At 35.6% G+C, this 21526-nt stretch overlaps 1 protein-coding gene across 5 annotated transcripts; it reads left to right on the top strand.

Moving 5' to 3' along the window:
- Positions 1-9784: 9784 nt before the first annotated feature.
- LOC113869246 (probable UDP-3-O-acyl-N-acetylglucosamine deacetylase 2, mitochondrial) lies at positions 9785-21038 on the top strand. Of its 5 annotated transcripts, XM_027505484.1 has the most exons (7): positions 9785-9924; positions 10054-10131; positions 10217-10368; positions 11264-11470; positions 12467-12568; positions 15746-15810; positions 20264-20528. In XM_027505484.1, exons 1-7 carry the CDS (start codon positions 9915-9917, stop codon positions 20463-20465), a joined length of 816 nt encoding a protein of 271 aa, XP_027361285.1. In that variant the 5' UTR covers positions 9785-9914; the 3' UTR covers positions 20466-20528. The 5 variants fall into 5 exon arrangements, with proteins under 5 accessions (XP_027361285.1, XP_027361283.1, XP_027361282.1 ...); XM_027505482.1 differs by having other exon boundaries at positions 10054-10368; XM_027505481.1 differs by adding an exon at positions 20696-21038 and having other exon boundaries at positions 9821-10368; positions 20264-20408.
- The last annotated feature ends 488 nt before the right edge of the window (positions 21039-21526 follow it).

Consider the following 21526-nt stretch of genomic DNA (forward strand, 5'->3'; position numbering starts at 1 on the left):
TTTCCCTTGGTTCTCATGGGATTCTTCCATGTATTTAGGAGAAAATTTGTGTGGGGGCACTTTCCTTGTTGATTTCGTGTGTGGGTCTTCATTTCGTGGTAGGGGAGACTCTACCTTATCCTATTTTGTGCTTAAACTCTGTTAATTGGTTGTGTGTTGCAATGTAGATGATTGAAATGTAGTAAGATGTATGTTTTAATGGAATTGACTGATTGTGGTGGATATTGAGTATAACGTATGTGATGTAGCAAATTGGTTGAGATAGGATTTAATATTAAGTGTAATATAAATGGAAGTGGGCGTACGTGCCGTGTATGGACATGAGTGTTGTGATGTGATTGAGAATATAGTTGAAAATGTGTGTGAATAGCATGTTAAATGCAGTTGTGAATATGCTGAAAGCTATGAATTATTCAGCGATATACTGTGTAACGCCCTAAATTTTTGTAGTATTAATTATTATTATATATATATGTAAATGTGAATGGATGTTGGAACGTGTATTTGAGTGCGTGATGAATATTAAATGATGATGTGTATGAATGCGTATGGATAAATATGCGATTATAAGAGTATATATATATGTGTGTGTGTGTGCTGAGAATATTAGACTGTGAATGGTTTGATTGATAAAAATTTGGCTAAGTGTTTGGTGTAGGGTATTCTCGCTATAGTGAGAGGAGTCTCCCTATAGCGAGAAGTCCTTGGGAGGAAGGTGTGAAACTATTGCCTTTTTGCTGTAGCAAGAGGTCTCTCGCTGCAGTGAGGGAGCGACAGTTTGAAGTGCAATTTTTGGTGCAGTCTCACTATAGTGATAGGGTCTCGCTATAGCGAGATTCTGCAAAAACTAAAGTGCAGTTTCCTTTGAGATTTTCACTGTAACGAGATAGGGTATAGCGAAGGGACCTCGCTGCAACGAGAATATTATCGCTGCTGCGAGAGTGTCACGACCAGAAAGGGATTTAAAGGGGTTCAGGGTTTGAGAAATTTCATTTCTCATATCTCTTTCCATAATTTCTTCGATTCTCTCAATCCCAAACCTTATTTTTGTGAAGAATGCTTAGAGGTGAGTTTTAGTGGTTAGGGTTTCGGTTTCTCATCCTCATTCTCTGTTTTCTCAGTTTCCCTTGGTTCTCATGGGATTCTTCCATGTATTTAAGACTAAGTTCACGGGGGAGCCTTCTTGTTGTTGATGTCATGCGTGGATCTTCAATCTGAGTTAAGGGGAGACTTTATCTTATCTCATTGTGTTTTAATGACCGTTTATTTTGCTAAATATTTGAATGTGACTGAGATAGAGGCTAGGAAATGTGTGTTGATGGAAATTATTGTGTGTTGGAATGCAATGTGATGTTTGACAAGATAGTTGAACCCATTGTAGGTGATTTATTGTGACATACCATTGATTAATGATTTAATAATGTAAATTGATTGTGGTGAATTCTAATGAGGATTTAATGCTTAAGTGTGATGTGGATGAAAATGGGCCTGGGTGCCGTGTGTTGTCAATGAATGTGGGCCTGTGTGCCATGTGCGAATATGATTAACGTATGCAACTGAATAGTGTGTGAATGAGGCATGTAAATGCAGTTGTGAATATGCTATGAATGGTTCATCGATACATTGGAGCTGTAGAAGATGGGGACGATAGAAATACCTTGGGAAGAGAGAGTGGTAGTGACACTAATAGTGAGCATGGGTGCACCACAGGCCACATACTCTCCTCTCAACTAGACCTCTTACCAACACCTTTATCGAGTGACTTGTGACTACCCATGCGGTATCCATGAGGCAGGAGTAACCGACGACCATCTATGATATGAAACTGTGATCACAGTGTCATAGTGAGCATGACTACGTACAGTGAGCACACGTGTGTGTAAAATATTTTGGTGCCGTGAGTGCATCAGTTGTGAATTGAAATGAAATGTTGGAAAGTGTTGCGTGTGATTGACTATAATTAGATAGAATATGTGAGAATACATGTGGAATGTGTAAGGTGAGTCTCTATGTTATGTGTGTGTGTGTGTTGGATAGTGTAGAGTACTCATCCTTACATTTATTTTTCAGGTGACCAAGACGACCAGCACTGAACTTAGTGAAGGATGAATGAAACTGCTATAGGACTTAGGAATTTATTTTGAAAATTTGATATATTAATTAAGTTCTGTAGCAATGATTGACACAAATTGTAATCTATCTCTATTTCGAAATATTTTACTGAACCATGATTTGAGAACCATTTAGATGAAATTTTTTATTATTCCCAATTTTGCGAAATTTATTTATTTAGAAAATTAAATTTAGGTGTTACACTGAGAGTGTGGAAGATAGGGGCGGTAGAAATACCTTAGGGAAAAGAGGGTGGTGGTGACACCAATAGTGAGACTTTCTTCCTAACTTGGCCTCTTACTAGCACATCTGCCAAGGAGCTCGTGACTGCACACGTTGTATCCGTGAGGCGGGGGCTATCCAGCGACCATCCATGGTATGAAACTGTGATCACATTGCTACAATGAGCGTGGCTACATGTAGTGAGCGCACATGTGTGTGAAATATTGTTGGTGCAATGAGTGCACCTGTCTGTAAGTTTAAATGGAATATTGAAATATGTTACTTGTGATTGTTGATGTTTGGTTGGAAATGTGTTAGAAAATGTGTAGAATGGGTAAGGTGAGGCTCTATGCTTGTTTGTGTATGTGATAGTGTAGAGTACTCACTCTTACATTTATTTTTCAGGTGACCAAAATGATCAACACTAGGCTCAGTGAAGGGATGAATGATACTACTATAGGGCATAAACTGTTTATTTTGAAAATATGATCTAATTGAATTAGTCTGGTAGCAGTTATTTGATATGAATTTATAAACCCTTCTTATTTTGAAACACTTTGATGAAACTGTGTGTTAGAAATTATTTGAATGAAAATTTTATTATTCTTATTTCTGCAAAAATTATTTATTAAATTTAAGGTGTTACAATTTTGGTATCAGAGCAGTTCATCCAAATCGAACTGGGGTATAGGGCTGGAGCGTTCAAACTGAGTGTTGATATGTTTTGATTACTTGATTTATAAATGTTGTTATTGATCTAATGTGTTCAGTGTGGTTTGTTGAATTGCTTGCTAGCTTAGATTAAAATGACTGGTAGAGGTAGAGGAGCTAGAGGCACCAATGACCTCATGGAGTGCATGGCTCAAATTCTAGAGGCCTTGGTGCATAACCAAGTCGGAGAGCCAATTGAGTACTGAGGGTTGTCTGCCTTCACTAGGCACGACCCTCTAAAGTTTGAGGGAGGATTCAACTCTAAGGGAGCTCAGAGGTGGTTGGCTGATGTAGAGAAAGTCTTCAATGCAATGGGATGTCGTGAGAAGCATAAGGTTTCCTATGCTATATACTTGTTGTGTGGAAAAGCGGAAGATTGGTGGAAGTTTGCCAGTCAGACCTTGCCACAGGAAGGTGGCTATATTCAGTGGGAGGCTTTCAAGGCAATCTTGTTAGGAATTACTTTCTCCAGATTTGAAGAAGCAGAAGGTCAAAGAATTTCTTGAGCTGAAGTAAGGAAGCATGACGATGGGAGAGTATGCTGCAAAATTCCAAGAGCTGATGAAGTACTTGCCTCACTACCAACATGAAGATAGAGAAGAAGACTTGTGTGCTTAGTTCAAGCATGGGCTGAGGCCAAATATCAGGGTGGCAGTCAATGTGTTTTAGCTGACCGACTTGCTCACCCTGGTGAGTAAGAGCAGAATTTTTTAGGCTAATTCAAAGGAGAAGACGGTGGACACTAGGGGTACCAGTCCAGTGAGGCAAGATAGAAGATCCCCTAGTTTTCTAAGGGCATGTATTCGAGCTCCAATCACTCATAGACCAGAGGGAGTTCATCTCAAGAGAAGAGCAGTGAGAGTAGTTCGGGATCAGGCTCTTTTAGAGGGTCGATTAAGTGCTTTAGGTGTGAAAGACTACACATGGGGAGAGACTGCCCACAACTAAAGACAAACTGCAGTAACTGTGGGAAGTTAGGGCACACTGCTAATGTGTGCTGGACCGCTAAGAGGAGTGACAGTTCGAATACAGCTCAGAGGCCTGAATCAAGAGGGAGCACGGGACCGAGTACGGGGAATGGATTGGCTAGCTGCCAACCATGTGCTGTTGGACTACAGAGAGAAGACTTTGATTTTTGGCGGATCAATGTTAGAAATTCCAAGGCTTTTGAGCTAAGATGCATGGGAGAATATGGTAAACACTATGGCCTTTATGGTCATGTTCTCAATGGAGGTTGAAAATGTGGTGGAGCCAGAGTATATCTTGGTGGTGAAGAACTTCTTAGAAGTTTTTCTTGAGGATGTTTCTGAATTATCGCCTGAGAGAGAAATAAAGTTCGCTATTGACCTCATTCTGGGAGCAAGCCCAATTTCTGTGGCACCATAAAAGATGTCACCAGTGGAGGTCAAGAAGCAAGTAGAAGATTTGTTGTGTAAGCGGTTTATGAGACCGAGTGTGTCACCGTGGGAACGTTAGTGCTCTTAGTGAAAAAAGAAAGATAGGAGCATGAGGATGTGTGTAAATTATCAGCAGTTGAACAAGGTGACGATCAAGAACAAGTATCTGCATCCAAGGATCGATGATTTGATGGATCGGTTGAGAGGAGTTGCGGTGTTCTCAAAGATTGACTTGAGGTCAGGGTACCATCAGATCAGGGTGAAGGATGAGGATGTGCCCAAGATGGCGTTAAGGACGAATTTGATGAACGAAAATTTTCTCGTTTGCAAAAAGATTTGTTGTCAACCTTCATCAAATATGTAGAAAAATTTATGTAGTCTAGGATGCAAGCCTAGATTGTCTCCAATGACTTTGGTTTGTAACATACATTGAACATATTGTAAACATTCACTATAAAAGTAATTAAAACAAGAGGGTTTTGTGTGATTCCAATTTTAATGTAAAGGCAAATTATGAAATTAATGAGTCCAGTCAATGAAATGTGCAATCCTTAGTTTGTTCATGTAATTCTATCCCTATCCCTTTCAAGATTCAATACTTTTCCTCTTCCTCTAAATTAGGGTAACTCAAAAAGTAAGAATTAACCTTAAAGTCCCATACGAATTAAGCAATTTACATGGGCTCCAACTCTTTTCCCCAAGATTATGCAACCTTAGAAATTAACTTAGGATTAAGCAAACTAAGTTAAGAATTTCATTAAAATGAATTAGGTTTAATTAAGCAATGTCCCCCTCATTCAACCATTAATTCAATTTTCAAATTTTATTTATAGTGCAGAAATTTTCGCCCATAGTAACTATTATGGTTTCATAGTGATAACGCGCAGCGCTCCATAGTAGTTACTATCGCTCCGTAATAGCCACGCGCAAGTCCTGTGATTTGGGTCTCTCTGGAGTTATCACTTTGGTATCATAGTGATAATGCGCAGTGCTCCATAGTAGTTACTCTCGCCCTATAGTAACCACACACAAATGTAGTGTTTTTGGGCCTCTCTGGAGTTATCACTTTGGTATCAAAGTGATAACTTTGGCTACTCCAGAGTGTCTACTATGGATCAAAAGTAAGCACGCACAACACTTCTTCAAAATGGGTCTCTGTAGTTGTTACTATGGGTTCATAGTGATCACTTTAGTTAGTCCTTCTAGATTTAGCTTGCTGTAGTATTCACTATAGGATCCAAAGTAATCACTTTCATATCAAACTTTCTCAAATGCTGAAAATCCATAGAAAAAATCTAGAAATTCCTGCACAATTATTCAAATGATCAAAATTGTAAACTATATCTATGTTAATCAATATAAAATAACCAAGAATTAAGAAACCTATGATATTTGACCAAAATGATGTTTTATGTTATTTACACTTCCTAAGTTTACTTTTTCTATTAAGAACCTTCAAAATGACAAGTAAAAATTCAATAAAATGTGGATTCATCAGCGGTACGGTCACTATGAGTATTTGGTGATGCCGTTTGGGGTGACCAATGCACCGGCGATGTTCATAGGCTATATGAATAGAATCTTCCATGAGTTTTTGGATAAGTTTGTAGTGGTATTCATCGATGACATTCTGATTTATTCAAAGACTCGGGAGGAGCATGTCGAACACTTGATGATTGTTTTGCGAATTCTGAAGGAGAGGCAATTGTATGCGAAATTTTCTAAGTGTGAGTTTTGGTTGTCAGAGATTCAATTTCTGGGACATGTAGTGTCGAAGGAAGGAATCATGGTGGATCCTGCAAAGGTGGAAGCAGTAGTTGGTTGGCCGAGGTCGACAAATGTGACGGAAGTCCGTAGTTTTTTGGGACTAGTAGATTATTACAAAAAGTTCATTGAAGGATTTTCTAAGATGACTTTACCTTTAACGAAGCTGACCCATAAGCGAAAGGAGTTTAAAATGGACCAAAGGGTGTGAAACTAATTTCTTGGAGCTAAAAATAAAGTTGACTTCAGCAATTGTGTTAGTTCTGCCTGACCCAGAGTGAAAGTTTGACATGTACTGTGACGCGTCTGGGTAGGGACTTGGGTGTATTCTGATGCAAGATGGGCGAGTAGTTGCCTATGTCTCAAGGCAGTTACGTCCTCATGAAGTCAACTATCTAACTCACAACTTAGAGTTAGCCGCGGTGGTTTTTGCCCTTAAGGTATGGAGGCACTACCTGTGTGGAGCGAGGTTTGAGGTGGTCAGTGACCACACGAGTTTGAAGTACATATTTGATCAGAGGGAGCTGAAAATGCGGCAGAAGAGGTGGATGGAATTCCTCAAAGATTATGACTTAACATTGTCTTACCATCCTGGCAAGGCAAATGTGGTAGTCAGCGCGTTGAGCCAGAAATCATTGCACGTGATAGCAATGATGGTGAAAGAGATGAAGTTGATTGAGGAATTTCAGGACATGAACTTGGCCATGAAGTTAAGGCCAGAGAGTTTATATCTTGGAGCGAGGTTCGAGATGCTCAGCAAGGAGATGTCTTCCTGCAAGACATGATGAGGCAGAAGAGTGAAGGGAAAGAGTTGGAGTTCCATAGTGATGAGAACGAGGTGATCAAGTTTAGGAATCGAGTGTGCATTTCTCAAGTGGAAGAGTTGAAGCAAATGATACTTGAGGAAGCGCATTAGAGTAGAATTAGTTTCCACCTCGGTGCAACTAAAATGTATCAGAACCTCTGAAAGAGCTTTTGGTGGAATGGGGTGAAGAGAGATGTGGCTGAATATGTGGCTAGATGCTTAACTTGTCAGATGGCAAAATTCAAGCACCAGCGTCCACTTGGGCTATTGCAACCGTTGGAGATCCCTAAGTGAAAATGGGACAATATTTCTATAGACTTCATGTCCAAGTTGCCGAGGATCAGGAATAACCATGATGCTATTTGGGTGATTGTAGATCGGTTGACCAAGGCTGCACACTTTCTCTCGATCAATATGAAGTATAAGTTAGAGAGGTTGGCAGGTTTGTATGTGAAGGAGATAGTCAAGTTTCATGGAGTGTCGACGAGTGTGGTATCCGATAGAGACCCAAGGTTTACCTCAAAGTTTTGGGAGAGCCTGCAAAGGGCGTTAGGCACTAAGTTGTGACTTAGTTTGGTTTATCACCCACATACCGACGGTCTGATCGAGAGAACTATCCAGTCCCTGGAAGACTTGTTGAGAGCTTGTGTGCTTGAGCAGTAGGGAACTTGGGAAGAATGTCTGCCGCTAGTGGAGCTCACGTACAATAACAATTATCACGCCAACATTGGGATGACACCGTTCAAGGCTTTGCATGGGCGGAGGTGCAGAACTCCATAATGTTGGTATAAAACTGGAAAGACGGCTCTATATATGTCGGATATGATCCAAAAGCAGAATGAGCAGATCAAAATGATCAAAGAAAAGATGAAGGCTGCCCAAGATCGACAGAAAAGTTACTATGATAAGAGGAGAAAGCCTTTAGAGTTCCAGGTGGATGACTATGTGCTTTTAAATGTCTCACCTGTAATCGGAGTTGGGAGAGTTCTAAAATCTCAGAAGCAATCTCCTAAGTTCATTGGGCCATTCGAAGTACTGAGTAGAATTGGTCCTGCAACATATCGGATATCATTGCCTCCAAATCTCTCGAATCTGCATCCAATATTCCATGTGTCGCAACTCAGGAAGTATGTGTCAGATCCCTTTCACGTGATTGAGCTTGACCAGATTTAAGTGGGAGAGGACTTGTCTTATGATATGTATTCGGTGAGGATTGCGGATCACCGTGTTAAGTAGTTGAGGGCATAGAGATCTCATTGGTGAAGGTGATTTCGAGCTAAAGTGATAAGAGAGATGTCACATGAAAAACAGATATTAAAATAAAAGAGTTGTACCTGAAGTTATTTGTTTAGTTGGGTTAAATTTCAGGAACAAAATTCCTTAAAGGAGAGAAGAGTTGTAACGTCCTAGATTTTGTAATAATACTTTAATATATTAATATAAATGTATAAATCGATATTTGAATATGCATTTAATTGTGTAATGATTTGAATGTAACTATAGTTATGGAGATATATGAACTGTTTATGCATTTGATACTGCTATAGGGCATAAACTGTTTATTTTAAAAATATGATATAATTGAATTAGTCCTGTAGCAGTTATTTGATATAAATTTGTAAACTCTTTTTATTTTGAAACACTTTGATGAAACTGTGTATTAAAAATTATTTGAATGAAAATTTTATTATTCTCATTTCTGCAAAAATTAAGTAAATTTAAGGTGTTACAGTATCAATCTTCAACAACATTGCAAGAGTTTTGGATTATCTATACAAAAATTCATATCAATTTCTTAAGTTTTATCATCTTTTTCAATATTTCTCATATTTTAGTACTACTCATATATGTAAAATATATATATAACAAATTATAATAAATTAAAACAAATTTCATAATATTAATTTATTTTTAAAATTACTATTTAACTATATTAATTTTTAATTTAAAATTATTTTAAATATAATTTGATATTAATTTATATTATACTAAATTTATTTTTATCATATTTATTTATTTATTTTGTAGTATAAAAGTTTCAGTTTACTTTTATTATAAAAAAAAAATACTATACGCTACTAACGCTATTATCTGTTTTTTATATATATCTACCTAATTTAATATAATTTTATTTTTATAATAAATAATATTTATTTTATTTTAGCTATTAAATTATAATAATGTTTAATTTTAAATAAGTTTTAATATTTAATTTTTATATAATTTTTTTGAAAACAAATTCACCTCTAAAAAAATAAAATTTATATTATCATCAAAATATTGACACATATATTTTATCATTTAATAAAACATATTCTCAAGATAAATTAATAATATTAAAAATTATTAATAAAAAATATAATAAACTAAACTTATGTTTTTAAATTTTTACATAGAAGAGACTTATCTATTAAAATGTGCTGAGTAAGGGAAAGTGTTGTTCAACATTACATGCCTGCGCCACGTGGCTCCAAAAAAAATTTGGCCAATATTTGAAGTGCGTCTCTAGCTGCATGCTGCTCCTTCATCGTGCTCAGCACACTAGACTATGAGACTAGCCTCTTTTTTTTAATTTTTTTCTCTCCAAATTTGCTATTTTAATATTTAGAGTATGTTTAATTTAAAAAAACAATTTTGATTTTTAAAAGTAAAATGTAATATATATATAAAAAAAACAATGCTCTCAGTCTTCTAATTGTCTATTTTGAAAATATCTTTTCAAAACTCTCTGGTCAATCAGCCGTGCGGGTGTCGTTGGGGTAAAGATTTTAAAATAGATTGCTCGAAATCAATTTGATTTAAATTAATTAAACATTCTCTCAGACTTTCCGTAACGGACGGGATTTTCGCCACCCGGTTACAATGTCTGCGTTCAGCGCTCTCAGATCGTCGAAACTCGTCTCATGGAAACCCGTTCAGACTCTCTCTCATTCTTTTTTTTATCAACTATCCACTCTGTGGTTCCGTAGAAAATTCAACTCCTTTAAACGTACGTTGGGTTACACTTACACTAAGCTCTTTGAATTTGATGTGTTTGTGCAGACCGGGAGGCTTCAGCAAACCCTAGCGGGTTGCGTGGAGCGGAGCGGCGTGGCTTTGCATTCGGGAAATGTTTCGACGGTAAGACTGTGCCCTGCACGCGCTGGCCGAGGCAGGTTCTTCGATTTTTGCTCCAATGACTTTCCCGCCTCTGTTGATTTCGCAGAGGTTTCGCCTCTCTGCACCACTCTGTGCAAAGGCGGCTTCCGAATTCGAACCGTGGAGCACTTGCTCTCTGCGTTGGAGGCCACTGGTGTCGATAATTGCCGAATCGAGCTGCACAATTTGGATGCTCAAAGTCAAGGGCATGAAGCCGAGGTACGAATGTTAAATGTTGATTGAGAATTTGCTTTTGGTCAATACTTGCAAGAATTTTTAATTTGCTTTTATTAATGGGATTTGGGAGGTACTTCAATTCAAATCAACGATAGATGTGCTTTTACTTTCCCATTTTATACATTTACGGGATCCAAATCTGTAGTTCATTGATATTTGGCTTTTGTTAACCTCAACTCTTAGGATTGAGTTTAAGCATTTAGAAGTAGAAATTTTTTATTGGAAAATAATAAATTCATTGTATTAAAGTTATACAAGTACAATAAATACTTATCTTTTTAATAAAATCTTACTGTTATTAGTTGCTTAAATTTAAGCCTTAGACTGAAGTTTACATTTTCCTTGATCGTTTTTGATATATTCTTCATGTAAAAGGTGTTATAAAACGATGCTACCTACGAGCAAGTGAAGTCAACCTTTTTTTTTTAATAATTAAGTGAAGTGAACTTTTGATTCTGTAATATTTGGATTGGACTACAATTCCATTACCAGTTCTGAAGTTTGAACGACTTTTATCACCAATTGTGTACCCATACTAATAGTTGGCAAACACAATAAACTACTGCAATTTCAATCAGCTGATCAGAAAATATTTGGTCACGTACTTTGTTTAACTGGAAGCTTGCTAACTGTACCGGTTCTCAGACAACTGTTGTGAAATGAATTTCACGTATGAGAATAATATAGTGCTTTATTTTTGTTTTTTTTGAGGATCTTCTTTTTGGCTCTACTTCGTCAAAACAGAGATAGTATTTTGAGCGAAATATTGTAAATAATTTATCTTCCCATCCTCCCTCCCTCCCTCCAACCTGTGTTTCGTTCTTGTACTATATAGTTTGTATTAGAAAAATATTACTTTCTTTCATTTCTCATACAGATTCCTATATTTGATGGATCAGCAAGGGAATGGGTGGCAGCAGTAGAAGAAGTTGGTTTAAAGGTGGCAGCTGATCTTTATGGGAATAGTGTTGAGAAAATGGCACCACATGTGAATGAACCAGTGTATGTTTCAAGAAATGATTCTTTTGTTGCTGCATTTCCTGCAGATGGGGTTCAGATAACTTATGGCATCAACTTTCCACAGGTAAAGATAGGATGATATGTGGAGTTGAGAATATCATTCATCAAAGTTTCTTGCAGCATATGCCATTTAGAGATTCCTATGTACTTTCTGTTTTCTTCAGTACACCATCCTCCATAGTAGATAACTTGTAATGAAACAAATGGATTTGAGCATTACCCTTGTTAATCTGTTTCTCATTATGAGAACGATATCCTGATTTGAATATAAAGTCAGAATTATTGCATATAATTGTACATGTTACAGAAATTGGTTGGAGCCAGGTGCATTTGGTTGAATTAGGCATTTACAAATGAATTTTTTGTCTTTTTCTTTCTGTTTTACTCTTGAGATCTTCATGTATTAACTAATTTATTAAGGATGAAAGAATATAATTTACCTATTTTTCAAAAGAGATTACTTATTCTTCCTGGTGGAGGAAATATACATCTTTTTTTTTTCCTTGTTTTTGTCATTGGATGTACTACGTTCCTGCATTTCTTTCCCTTCTACCTTGTATGTTGTATACATAAATCGAAAGCACCAAGAAGAAGCAGCCAAAGTGCACATTTTTGTGGGGATTATCATTTCCTAGGTTTCTGTTCATAAGCATGGCCGTGCATGTGGCAGCAGGACACGTAGATTGCTGAGCTGCTTCGCCTGGTTGGCCCTGCTTTCCATCAAAATTTCTTCCAATTGTGTCCAAAGTGTATCCACAATTTATTGATAATCGATTCATGCTAAATTGCAATAATAAACAAAGAAATTAGTGCTAAATCTCCATCAAGTAAGGGCTAAGTATATGAAAATAAGCTATAAAAACACCCCAAAATGTAGACTTATCACTTTGTCTTTTGTACTGTTGATATTTGCATTTTGTTCTCAAAGAATACTAGAGTACAAGAATGCTAAATTTTGTGCATCCCAATAATTTTGATATAGTAAGGTCACAACTGCTGAAATATTAACTCTTTGTAGGTTTGGCATTAAATAATGAACAAATACACCTTCCTTTTGTAGGCACCTGCTATTGGCTGCCAGTGGTTTTCTACAGCCCCTTTGGATAATTTGGCTTATTCCATGCAGATAGCTTTGTCCAGAACCTTCTGCATTTATGAAGAGGTTAGTTCTGAAGTTCTTCCATTCACAGTCTAGTTATGGTTTGTTTCTGTTATCCTATACTGTATTATATGGTGGAAAACTGATAGGCCATTAGCACGTGTATAGGAAGAGAAAAAAGCATGATGGACCCAATAGCAAAACCCTGCTGGTTTATAATGGGAAATGAGAATTAACAGGAAGGGGCAAGAGGTGGAAAATTCAGTTAGTGGCTATGAAGCTTGAATACTCCAAATTTTCCAAAGTATCCATATCGAACACATCCTATGCTGATATGCGTATGACATGTCTGGATATGTATCTAAAAAGTATCCCATTTTTTTAATTTCTTAAAAATAATTGGTGATCTGATACAGTTGAGATACTGCTGGGATACAGCTAGGATACGACTTAAAATATCAGATACAACTTGGATTACCAGATACAATACTCTTAGCTTATTTGATATTGAAACAATGTGTTTCAAACTTTCAGCTTTTGCACAACTGTATAACTGAATAAGCCTTGCATGTTGGTTTTGTTTTGACTTTCAAGTGCTTCTGTTCTAGACTTCTTAATCTTCCCACCATTGAATTATCTTCCTCCTCTTTTATTTGGACATCTTACTACAACTATGATAATTTGTTGAAGCTTTTACTTTATTTTTCTATACATTTTACCACAATAGTAAAAACTTGAACCAATGCTGATGTATCTAGGCCATATAGTATCTTGAGTTTTCAAGAATCTCTTGTATCCGTGTCGTACTATGTATCTAAGCTTTACAAGTGGAGGGAGAAAGTCATAACATCATGGGGATAGGTGGCATGGATATGATAGGTAAGCATAAATTTTACCAGCTAAATAGAACTTTTGCCTGCCTATGCTATTTATGTAAAAAGTACGAAGGGATTGTGTATTTACTAATATATTGTCCTTTCATGATGCCACTTAGGAATCTAGCTCTTGACAATTTTGATAAGCTTTTGGGAAATGCCAAAAGCTGTTATGGTATTGTTAGAGATGTGGATAATAGGTTGAGACAAGTTTACAAGGCTGGAAGCTTGAGATTTGGAGTTAAAAGTCAATATTGAGATATCCCTTTTACTTACCTCAATAATAGTTTCATCTCCATTTTCAAAATCCTTCTAGGTTGATTTCCTAGTTTAGAATGTTGTGTTGCATATCAAAGTTAACTGCATCTAATTCCTCAAATTTCTCTTACATACAAACATACAAATATTATACAAAAAGGCATAATATCAGTGTGTAGAATATTTTATCGACCTCTCTAAGTTCTCCTAATTCTTTAAATATAATACCAGAGAAAATAAAAGGTCTAGGGGGAAATCCTAAAGCACACAATGTATGAATCAATACACCCCTTGACACAAAATTCATTTAGCATGATATTTCCTTAATTTATGAATCAATACTCCCCACTTACGCGGTTTAACTTGCTTTTTGTTGTGATGCTCTTGAGTGGATGTTCCCTCTCTTCTCTCATATTCTTTGATCTACTTGGAACCTTCCTCCTTGCTCCTTAGGTCAGCCTCTACATGCGCAATATGGGTTCCTAAAAGTTTGGAGTTTCTGCTTAATTTTTGGGTGGGGTAACACAGTGTTTGTTTATGTTTTTCTTGAATTTTTCCATGAGTTTGGTTGGGAAATATGACCTGAATTGATTGTGTGGGGTTAATATGTTGAGTGATAGTTGTTTTCAAGTGGGTATGGAAGTTGGATTTTTTGCTGAATTTGGAAGGTTATGTCTAGTGTCCTCACTTTGTTCTCTCTTTCATGTGAAATGGCACTATACTTTGCATAGGATTTTAAAATTTTTGTCTTGGCTGAAATGTCCTGGATGGCTTGACTATATAGTGTGATGTGTGTGCCAAGTGTTTTTGAGCTGGAAGTTAGCCCTCCACAAGCATTCCTTCCACAAGAAAAATAGCCTCCAAAGTCCATGCATGCTTTGATATTTTTCCAACCATGATGTCATATAGTTAGGTTCTTGCACTTGCTTTGGTTTGTTCCTAATTTGTGGTTAATCAAGTCTGGTTTCCCTTACTCACATTAGCTCCAATTATTGGTTGGTTTGGGAGGGTTTTAGTCTTGGCTTAACTAGGCAAGTTGGCAAGTGATAAAGTCTTGACTAAGTCCACTTTCTTACATCATAGCCTAGAGTTTTAGTAAATTCAAACTCTCTTCTCATTGGCCCATCTAATTCAGCTGATTTCATGCTTCAATTATAGGAATTTGGCTTCTCTGTCAAGTTCATACAGCTGTGCAAATGGATTAGAATTGAAATGATTGGATTGTTGAAAATTTTGCCACTAATTTGGACCATTTTCACCTCAATTAGGGGCTGTTTTGTGAGAATTTTGGTTAATTTTTCCTTTGGGTTTTTGGGCTCACTCTTGCACATACAACATGCTCTTTTACTAGGCTAAATGTTATAAATTTTGGATTTTTGTCTAGTCATGAACTTGTACAAAATGGGGCAACATTCTAGGCCTAATTTGGGCTATTTGCTTGTTTTTGGCCAATTTTGTAACTTGTATTTAAATTCCTATTTTTGTTTTCTCACAACTAAATATAGTCTTTGTATACATTGTTTTAGATAGTTGAGAATCAACTAAGGTGACTTAGAAAAATAGTTTCTACTCTTAATTAGATCACACTACAATTGCCTCTCCTAATTCTTCCTTAATTAGGCTTAGTTTTGGGTCGATTTAACTAATTGTTTATTCAATTTCAAAATTTTCATCTATTGTCTAATTCCAATTAAGTTAAATTGATAGAATTTCTAATCAAATAGAAATGATGAAAGTTTGGGTGTTACAAATATTATACAGGCCTCTGTGTCTCTCGTTGCTTCAGACAATGTTACACTCACTAAACTTTGTACTGAATGTAATGCTGTTCTTTTTGTCATTGTTAGTATAGAAGTTAATAATGTTGCTTACTTCATGGTGGTTTTGTCTTAATTCTTGGGTGAATGTAATATGATACACTTATTTGTCAATATAGGCACAATTTACACATAAACATATTAGAATCCCATATGCACTACCTGTAACATTCATGACCTGTGATTGTGAATCACTTTACAAAAGTTCATTCTTCTTGTCTTTTATGAACTTGTATATGTTTGATAGTCTTCAACTAACACTGGATACCCTGCTTTAAAATTCCTTGCAGGTTGAGCAAATGCGCAATGCTGGACTTATCCGAGGAGGTTCTTTAGAAAATGCCATTGTGTGCAGGTAATTACTTTGTTTCAAGCATGCATTATAAATGTGATTGATGCTTAGCTATATGATAGCTACTGAACAAATTTGGTAGCCTATGGTACTAGAGCAGAGAAGTTTATGCACCAGTAGTGATATGTTAGAAATTTCATGTAAGTTCATTCTTGAAATTATTTACTTCAAACAAGGATCTAGGCATAATTCTGCATACAAGGTCCGTACTCCCTAAAACATAGACCACAAATATAAATCTAGGCACTAGGTCCTTAATGTAAGGCACCCTTTCTTTAAAATAAGGCATCAATTGTTTTGCAATTATATGGCTTTGTCATGATTAGTGTTTTTTTGAGGAGCTGAAACTTCCTTGTAAGCTGTAGTTGTATGAATCCTTTTCAAGACAGATTGTCAGATATTTATCCCTTAATTTCAAATAACAAGATCAATTGTGACTTTTCTATCAGCAGTCCTGTTCTCTAATCCTCCTTTCATAATCCATTACAAATACCTTCACTTCTTGCCAAGTCAATTTCTTGTTTCTGATGTGAATACCAAGACTTCCCAAAGTAGCCAAAAAAGGACTTGTCTCAATTCTGAAGCTCTCTGGTAAGGACATGATGGTATCAAAAGCAACCTGAACCAATTTCATTGCAAGGGAATCAATTGAAACAATACAAAGAACCTGTACAGAAAGTTGTTAGTCTTCTAAGCAGCAAAGCTTGAACAAGGCTCTTTCCAAGATTTCTTGGTATTAAAAAGGTCAAAGAAATACAGGATATTCTGTGAGATGTGATTAAAGTATTAGAAAAGTTGTTTTAATCAAGCTATAGAACCTTTGGAGTGTGAATGAAAATGTATGGGATTTCTATACCTGAGTGGTTAGGTTGTTGATGAAATTAGAAGTTTATGGTGCTAGCATTCTGTAATGAGTTTTGTTGAAAATGTGATTGTTATTTCTGTACTAGAAAAATCCAAATCTATTCCACCATAATACGCTTGAAGTATCAAATTCTCTTGAAGCCCATGAGAAAAGAATGGCACTTGTACACAACAGCCACTACAAAAAGCTTTTTAATATAAGGGGATCATTTGGTATGTATAATCTTTTTCCCAACACAATACCCTTCCTATAAAACATACAAGTCTCAGCATTATCAACAATATCACAAGTAATATCCCCTGCTTCTCCATCAAGTTCCCAAATACAAATCCTTGGAAAACACACTCTTACACCCATCCATTGACACCCTCTTCTTCACATCCCTCTCCTTCTCAAACCCCCAACTCCGTGACCACAATATTCTTGTGATACTATTGACTCTATAACATGCAGCACGTAGAAATCCCGTATAAGCCAAGCACCTGCTTTTGCATCCAGAAAGCCTTTGTCCTTCGGAGCTTCCCATTGCAACTTTATTGATGTGCTTTTTGATAAATTCTTTCCACAGAGAAAAATAACAATACTAATTAGTTGAGTTCATTCACAATTGCAAAGCATTTCATCGAAACTATAGAAAATATTATCTCAATTAGATAAAGGCATTTGGTTACCTTAAAACTCAAATGGGATGAACCGATTAAATGAAATGAAACAATTTGGATTGAAATTCAAGCGATGAAGATTAGATTAGGGACTAGTAATCCAAAGTATGTTGCCTAAGCAATTCTCCCAACTTCCTCCAAAGTACATTACTGTTAAGAACTATGGGAAAATACCGATAATAGCCACCTAAAAATATCATGAGGGCAAGGGGTTTGTGAAGTTGGAAGGTGGTGGTGTTTGTGGGGATGGAGATGGTGGTTTTGTTAAGTTGTAAAGGGTGAAGAGAGAGGTTGAAGAAAATTGACTAATTATTAATTTTTAAATTAATATAAATTTTTTGGCTTTTTTTTTAATCTAAATAATATAATTTTTAAAAACTATTTTGAAAAATAAGGTTAATAAAAAAATATTTCCTATTTGGTACTTTTTTCTGTTATGTCAGAGTGTATCCGACTTTTATGGACGATAATATTTTTTTATTATTTTTTAAACCAATATCGTAGGTTTTAGTTCAATATTCATCCTGCTAATGACACGTAGCATGCTCAGAGAGAATATTTTTATTCTTTGAGCGATACTGCTTTAAACCTTGACACGTGACATGAATTTTAAAAATTTAAAATTATAAACATAGAAAATATTTTTTAAATTAATAATTTATATTTATATCTTAAATATATATAAATTAATAATTTTAAATTATATTTAAATATAATTTAAATTTTTAAATATATTTATAATATTTAAAATTATTAATTTATACATATATAAGATTAATAATTTATACTTAATTTTAAATTATTAATTATAATATAATTTAAATATATGTATAAATATAATTTATAATTTTAAATTATATTTACAATTATGAATTTAAATTATTAATTTATAAATATATTTAAGATTATAAATGTAAATTATTAATTTATAAAAAATATTTTTTATATTTATAGTTTTAAGTTTTTTAAGTTCATGGATCAACACTAGTATAAGTATCGAATTGAAATCTCTGATATTGGTTTAAAAAAAAAAATATTATCATCCATAAAAGTTCAATTCCTATGTGGGAAAAAAAAAAAAAAAAGTACCAGACAAGGTTATCCTTAATAATGCATCAATGTTGGGTGTCAATCTTCTTCAATGAGAGCGATCAGCCTCAGCAATAGTGTTGGCCTCCGTTGTTAGATGGTCATGTAATTTTACCCAACAAGCAAAAGACGAATATTTTTGTAGCCCTAGCGGTATAATTTTTACCATCCAATCTCTCAATAGAGAGAGAAGCAATGTTGTTAAAGATGGCTGGTTCAGCCTTGGGAGGGTCGGTAGTAGCCGTGGGCAGTGCAGAGGAGACAGGGTTGAGAACACCAAACAAGAATGTGAACAATGAAGAGAAAATGGACCATGGATCCAGGAAGAGCACACACTGACGATCTCATCAACGTTAAAGGCGGCTGGAAAAATGGTTGGATGCATCACCATGCATGGCGGCAGTGACAGCGGAACAATAGAACCACGCCTGCTTGTGGAGGCGGATGCAGGCGCATCGGAGCTCTGATGAACATGGGGACTGGTGCCGTTGGGTGGTGCAGGCAATGATGAACCAGATCCAGTGATCAGAAAGGTTGCCAGAAAACGGTGACCACTGGCAAGAACAGTACTTGATGAGGAAAAAACTGTCAGAAACTGTGAACCAAAACAGATTTTGAAAAAAAAAAAAAAAATATTATGCCAATGGACAGTAGGAATGGACAGACTGACAAATTAGGAATGTCCTCTTGTCCGGCTCTAGATACCATGTTGAGAGAGAGAAACGAGAAGACATTGGATGCATCTGTGCGCTGTAATACACAGTGGAGCTATCTATTTATAATAATGTTCAATGATTACATAATTTTTACATGATATTCTGTTATCTAGAATCGCTATATATGATTACGCCATCTACATAGTTACCTTATTTACATTATTCTCAACAAAAATTAACAGCATGCCTTTAAAACGGCAAACAATATCACACTGCCATTTATTATAAACAATCAAAATGAACCCAGGTTTCAAATCATATAAAAGGTTCTAATTATACCCTAAGTGGCCAAAGGGACCCCAAATTAGAATTTCTACATCCATACCTCTCTTTCCTCCTTCAAGTCTATATAGCCCCTTCTTAAGATCATATATGACAGCCAAGTGCCTGGCAATTTTAGAAGACATGTTTCTGCATATTAAAGCATGCTTGGATTTCTAGAAATTTAAAAATTCAAAGGTTTTGTTTTAAATTAATGAATGAAATTTCTAGTGTATAAATAATTTTGCATAAAATAATAAGGCATTGTACCCCATGGAATCTGCAATTCACCCATACACGCCCAACCAAATACATATTACATATTACACACTGATAAGAATTGGCAGTGTCATGCTCTCAATTCTTGCCTTTGTATTTCTTTTGCTTTATTTATTTGTTTTATTAATAATTTAATATTCATTATAATTCTTTTGTCCATGCAAATGCATGGGACCAATACGTAGTTTTTCTAACAATGATAACCTATTTATCTCCTGATCCTCATGGCAAGAATGATTGAATTTCAACAATCACGGCAAGAATGATTAAATTATCATGATCATGTAAGGTGTAGGAATTTGAAAAAATACACAATTGTTTCATGAGTTGACTCAAGGCATGGTTGTAGTCAACCATACACATCTAACATATTGTAACTTTAGAATCTGTAGATTCTAAGTAGTACACATGAAACTTTGGTATAGTAAAATGTTGGCCAAATGAAATTGTGTTTGCAGAGTTGCAAACTTTGTTGATAGTTTTATTAGATCTGGGGATACATGAGAAAGTCATGCATTGATCATGCACATATTGCCTATTGTGCTTCTTTGTCTTTGTATAATTAGTAATGTTTTCTTCTGCAGTGCCAGTAAAGGTTGGTTGAATCCACCTCTGCATTTCAGTGATGAACCATGTCGTCACAAGATCTTGGACCTTATTGGTGATCTCTCGCTGTTTGCTCAGTTTGGGAATCAAGGACTCCCCGTGGCACACATTGTAGCTTATAAGGCATGTAAATTTGGTTCTTTTCTTCCCAATATTAGATATTCTCACTTGTCAATTTAATTTTCATTCATTCATTGTCAAAATTGCTGATGTTGTGTCTTGTGCAACCTAATTTATCCAATCCCTCCCTCTGGAAATATTTGAAGTGGCTTTTGGTTGATCATGATGCAAAATAAGCTATTATATGTGTTCTACAATCCTATACCCAGATTTGAATTATGCCCATTGCTCAAGAGGCTGCACCTGCATTGACCATGATCTTTAATGCATTTGATTTGTGCTTGATGCAGGCTGGTCATGCATTGCATGCTGATTTGGCACGTCGCCTAATGGGAATGATTTGAGAGGCTAACATGTTGCTATCAATTACTGAGAAGCTGTTGCAGTTGTAGGTGAATTTGTTGCAGTTCAAACACTAGGAGCTTCTCTGCACCAAATGTTATATCGAGTAGAAAATTTTTTTTTGCTCTAGGATGCTTGAAGATAACTCTTTGAATCAATCAAATAATATATCTCCGTGATGCATGTAAAGAAAACCTTTATATTTATGGTCAATATGCTCACTTTAGTGAGTTTAAAGACTAGCATTGGTTTATTTGAAAAAAAATAAAAAATACTTGCATTGATAACTTTTAACGTTAGTCAGGTAACTTAAAAAGAATAATTTTAAACACGTACAACATTCTTATACTAATAATCTTCAATAATTAAAGGAGATTGCCGCAGATTTCACTCCATTCAAAGGTTTTGCTTAATTCAGTGATCAAAGCTGTGTGTATAACATTTAATATTTGAACTTGAATAACATTTTTTATTTTTCTTTTTCCCCTTTACTCTTTTAATCTTCTGTCTCCTTTAGCTTCTTTATTGACCTTAATGTTTCTTATTTTTATTTTCTCTTCTTCCATTTGGCTTTGTTTCTAAATGATACTGGATCTCCGGAAGTCGACCACAAATATTGATGGTGATTCTCTCTTGACTGTGTATTCCTTTTTGTTAAATGAATATCTCAATGATAGCCCTCAACGGGGTGATCAATACCTTATGGCAAACCTAGACAAGGAAAGGTGAAAATTAAGAATGAGCATTTCCTTAAGAGTTTTGATGAGTTGCTGCAACAT

The sequence above is a fragment of the Abrus precatorius genome, unplaced genomic scaffold (genome assembly GCF_003935025.1).
Source record: "Abrus precatorius isolate BTA unplaced genomic scaffold, Abrus_2018 Scaffold6, whole genome shotgun sequence".
NCBI classification, from domain to species: domain Eukaryota; kingdom Viridiplantae; phylum Streptophyta; class Magnoliopsida; order Fabales; family Fabaceae; genus Abrus; species Abrus precatorius.